Below are 4,831 nucleotides of genomic sequence, written 5' to 3' on the forward strand. Positions count from 1 at the left end.
GAGGTTCTTTTACGTGCCGTAAAGCTACGACACGGGACCCACGGCTTAAAGTCCCTCCCGGAGGACTTGTTCCCTGAATTTTTCCGCCCTTAAAAATTCGACGACCTCCGCCGGGTATTTGAACCCGCGTACTACGAGTCATGAGGTGGGAACGTTACCTCTAGACTACGGAGGCCGCTTGCCTTGTAGGTATAACTTAGAGGCCTACCATTTCATGTCGTGGTGCCTAGGGTTAGAGCCAACTTCACCGCTTTCGTGCATCCTTATTACAACCTCTCAGCACATAAGGTAATATCTTGAAGAGCTTACCTAGGATTATCCAGCACTTTCTTTAGGGCAGAGAGAACTGTTAGTTTCGAGATGGAGTGGTAGTCGAGTGTGACAGTTATGCCTTCTGACATGAAGCATCTGACGTTGTGGAACTGGTCACCAAACAACGGTATGCCCACCATTGGAACTCCGCTGTAGGCAGCTTCCATGCTTCCCATGAGGCCGCCATGTGTGATGAACACTCTGACATTAGGATGACCTGGCACAGATGAGATAACTGAGCTTTCAAGTACTCGCCGTTACAGGTTGCCGTAATTATTGTACTCTTTTAGCTTTGCATATATTACGAGGCCCCCTCGTTGATGTCTCCAGCTTATCGTGGTGCCAAGGACCCTGAGAGCTATACCAGCGGTAGCGTAGCTACGGGCAGGGCTTCCCTTGCTGGACAGGTCAAAGGGTAGGCATCAGACGAAGAGAGAGGCCAAAAACCAAAAACTGATGCCGAAAGCAGCGTCATCAGCAGCGACTTGAAGCACAAGCAAATGATGCTCGAGATGGTTCAAGTTCGTATAGCAACAGGCATGACCAGAGTGGTTTGAACGGCTGCTGTACTGCGACGTGGAAAGCAAATGGAAAAACTACCACATTATCACTTTTCCTGGATAGTCTCTTTCCAAAAACAGAGACACCATGCATGCGAACCAGAAGACGAGGAAGAAGACGTAAGAAAATGCTGGATGACCTTGGGGAGAGAAGAGGATACTCTCATTTGAATGAGAAACCTCTGGATCACATTAAGTGGAGGAACTGTTTTGGAAGAGGTGTGGACCTGTCGTCTGACAGATTACTGATGAATGAATGAATATTACGAGGACTTGGCGTATGTCGTAGATGCTCAGGTTTCCCGCATCAGGTTACAATTAATTATCTGTCGCCATAAAAAGAACAAAACTCCGTGGTGTGTAGTCCGCCAGTGAACTATACCGACCGAGCGACCGCCTCTTATTGGAGAAGTTAGTGCCAATTTTGCGGATATAGGGTGTCGCGTGGTCAGCGCAACGGATCCCTACGGCCGTTTATCTCGGTCTTCTAGACCGGAGCCGCGATATCCATGAAATAGCTCCTCCATTATCCTCACGAAACTGAGTGGACCCCCTCCAAAAAAAAAATCTGGTAGCGCCGGGAATTGAACCTCTGCATTAAAAAACTTAAAAAGCGGCCAACGTCCACAAGGGCTGTACAGACATAACTTCTTAAAATCTGCGCGCTTCTTGTATATTACTAACAACTGAAATATTGTGGGTTTAATTACTAACTTCGGCCAAGGTAAACCCATCAAGCTCTTAACCAAAGCTTGTATCAAAGAACACAAAATACTAAAACAAGAAGAAGAATTCAGCTGTATATGAGGACGAGTAGATCCATGCAGACACATGGATAGAAGTATTAGCACATCATGAATACGGAGCATCTAGCGACATACGAAATCTTTCAGAATGGGGCACAGATTCGTAAATTACATATACCCAGAAGATGACAACTGAAACGATGCCGCAGCCTAAACTGACGCCGGCGTAGATTATGGCTCTGACGATGGTCATGTGACCATTTTTTGGATCACATCAGATTCTAAGGCACAATATTATACATTATCCCAGTGGTGCACCAGGATGAACCAACAACGCAGGCTCCTTTAATACTTACATTTGAATCAGTTCAATACTTCAAATCACTTATTTTAATTCAATCAATTGCAATATATAATGCGAATTTTTGATATCGATTAGCCTGTCATTTTAGTTACTAAGGAGTCGTTTGTTTATGACTCAGATCATTTGAGTCGTCTGAATTTTTTCGTCTAAACTGAATCCCTCACCAGTTCATTTATTCACTTAACAGCTATCCGCACTGGAAAATTACCAAGAGTAAAATGTGTGACAGTAGGGTTTCCGGAGACTTGATCATATATATTGAATAATCAGTCTAGGAAAAATTCTTCTTTTCTTATGTGATTTATATCAGATTAGCCATCAGATTGGCCGTGGATTGTACAGCAGTATTTTGCTTGCCCATTTATATGTGTTGTTGAAACCTTCCTTACTCTAGCCATAATATTTTGGGCCCCTCAACAAGGCTAACGTAAATAAGTAAAGGAGAAGACGTTCGATGCTTGATTTGTTTACCCCCCCCCCCCCCGACTTTGAGATTTATTAAAAAACGCGCTCTACGCCTCGTACAGATATGTTTTTGGACAATATCCATCGCCTTGTCTTATCTAAAAACCGCCTGCTTCTTTTTCAAAACACATCATCATCATCATCAGTAATCTGTCAGACGACAGGTCCACAGTCTCTTCCAAAACAATTCCTCCACTTGATGCGATCTAGAGCTTTCTCTTTCAAATGACAGTATCCTCTTCTGTCCCCAAGGTCATCCAGAATCTTCTTACGTCTTCTTCCTCGTCTTCTTGTCACTTCTATCCGCCCCTCTATCTTTCCTTCAATACCTTCTTTTAGAAGGCAGTTTCTACGTAAAACATGACCAATCCAATTAGCCTTCAGTTTTCTTATTTCGTGTAGGACATTCCTCTGCTCACTGACTCTAATTTGTGATCCAACAATATTCTGATATGGTTCATGTCCAACAATTTCAAAACACAACGTTTCGAAGACTGGATTTTGTCTCAGTCTTCAGGTAAGACCTACTCAGTTGGGACCAAGCGAAAGAACTTGATAGAGACAACATGATGGATAATGTACAGAAACACAATATCTGTACTACTGTACCATCGTCATAAACTTTTAGATCTTGTGCCCGCCTCGTCCGAATCTTCATGTCCGACTACTTACACAGTCAGTGTATGGGATACTGCAAAGAGAACTTCACAGATAATTTCTTATTTTCCTTCTACCTTCTATTCACATTCAGATTTAACTAGTTTAAACTCATAAACATTCAGAGAGCCCGTGTTTGCACGGATGAGTATAATTACCCAGAACATCCATTTGCGGGAGCCAGCGAACTATCTTGACGTTCTTGGGCTGTCCTGGCAGCGTATCTCCCTCCCACTTCCACAGGACTTTTTGCGGAAGCTCGGAGAAGGCCTGTATGAACGCATCGCGCTTCTGAGGTGGGAATGTTTCAGCTCGAACTGACGACCCGAGACTGAACACTATAACACCATCTTTTGCTCCATCCATGAAATCCTTGAGGTCCTGTGACACAATATCCCTTCTTAGAACACAGTCTTCCTAATTATTTAAGGCTAATATTACTTAGGCCTATAAGATAATAATGTGTCTTTCTAGGCATATACAAGGGCACATTTCGTCGGTACCTTATCTTATAAAAGAAAAAGGCCGTGCTTTGGCTCAGGCGGGTAGTCGCCGGCCTCCCACTGAGGCGGTCCGGGTTCAAGGTCAGGTTATGCGGGATTTGTGGTGGACAAAGTGGCACTGGGGTAGGTTTCCCCTGCCAAATCTCATTCCACCGACTGCTCCACAATCATCATCATCTATGATCCGTGGCTGGTACAATAGGCCAGTTAGTGGCCGACGTAACAAGTGGAGTCAGTCTCGCCCCACCCTAAGAAACTAAAAAAAAAAGAACTACAAACAACAAACAAATGCCTTATAGTCATGTTACAACAGGAACATCGAAAGAGCAGATAATGATAAAATTTTCATTTAACTAGCAAGTTTATTTACGTCCATGAAAGAAAATATGAAGGGTTGTTTTTGGTCACATCTGAAGACAGGCACATTAATTCTTGAAAGTAAAGGCACTGAAAAGTAAATGGTGCAATTCATGCATGCATATAAATAAGTGTCCTTGTGCGAGAGTCAAGTAAAGTTGGCTCATCTCATTAGCCGGAGTACCTGCTCGTCAAGTATTTCACCACGAAACAGAGAGAGCCTAGCCGTACAGTTACATGAATAATATTATGCTCTGCCTTCTTCCTGTATCTCAGAGACAAGATAGGTCAGTGTCGCTTTAATAAAGGGCTTCATGCCCATGCCAGTTCATCAGTGGAGAAATAAAGACAGAGTGCGGGAAAGAACATTGTCATGTATAAGGTGTTAAGCGTGACTAATGATAATGGGTTCTGGATTAGACGAACAGATTTATTGGACACTCAGAAGACTTAACTACAAATAACTAAAACAATTACATATTACTGTAAATAAAACTCGCAATATTAAGTCTTCAACGTCTGCTTGCTAGTGGTTGCTTGGTAAGGAATCTGATCTTGCTAACACGTCAACTATTGAACTGTCTTACGAAGGACTGACTGCCTTGAATGACGCCTCTCTGTCGAATGAATTAATGAGGAGTCACCACGGCCCTTATACTCGTACAGACTAGTTCGTATCCATGAAAATCCAATGTCATGTATCCGTTATCAGGAAAACATGCTTACTGAAATGTTCGCTGCTAAGCAACCAAAGTTGTATTGTTGACTGCCCCTGGCATGTGTATACCTAGAAACGGGGTTTTCTGGCTCCATAGCTTAATGCTTTGAGAAAATCAGTCACAATATCAATGAACATCCCTCCCGCCC

At 43.1% G+C, this 4,831-nt stretch overlaps 1 protein-coding gene and 1 long non-coding RNA gene across 3 annotated transcripts in view; one reads left to right on the forward strand and one right to left on the reverse strand.

Annotated features, from left to right (window-relative positions):
• Window positions 1-4,831, forward strand: part of LOC111863371 — a 71,533-nt gene that overhangs the window by 7,719 nt on the left and 58,983 nt on the right. The window lies entirely within an intron of this gene.
• LOC111863368 (UDP-glucuronosyltransferase 2B7) overlaps window positions 1-4,831 on the reverse strand; it is a 23,244-nt gene that overhangs the window by 2,752 nt on the left and 15,661 nt on the right. For both annotated transcript variants that reach the window (XM_023849628.2, XM_023849629.1), the window contains exons 3-4: window positions 3,263-3,485; window positions 310-529 (exon numbers count right to left, since the gene is read on the reverse strand). In XM_023849628.2, coding sequence (XP_023705396.1) covers window positions 310-529; window positions 3,263-3,485 — 443 coding nt within the window. The remainder of the gene's footprint in view (window positions 1-309; window positions 530-3,262; window positions 3,486-4,831) is intronic.

This window comes from Cryptotermes secundus, unplaced genomic scaffold (genome assembly GCF_002891405.2).
Source record: "Cryptotermes secundus unplaced genomic scaffold, Csec_1.0 scaffold568, whole genome shotgun sequence".
NCBI lineage: Eukaryota > Metazoa > Arthropoda > Insecta > Blattodea > Kalotermitidae > Cryptotermes > Cryptotermes secundus.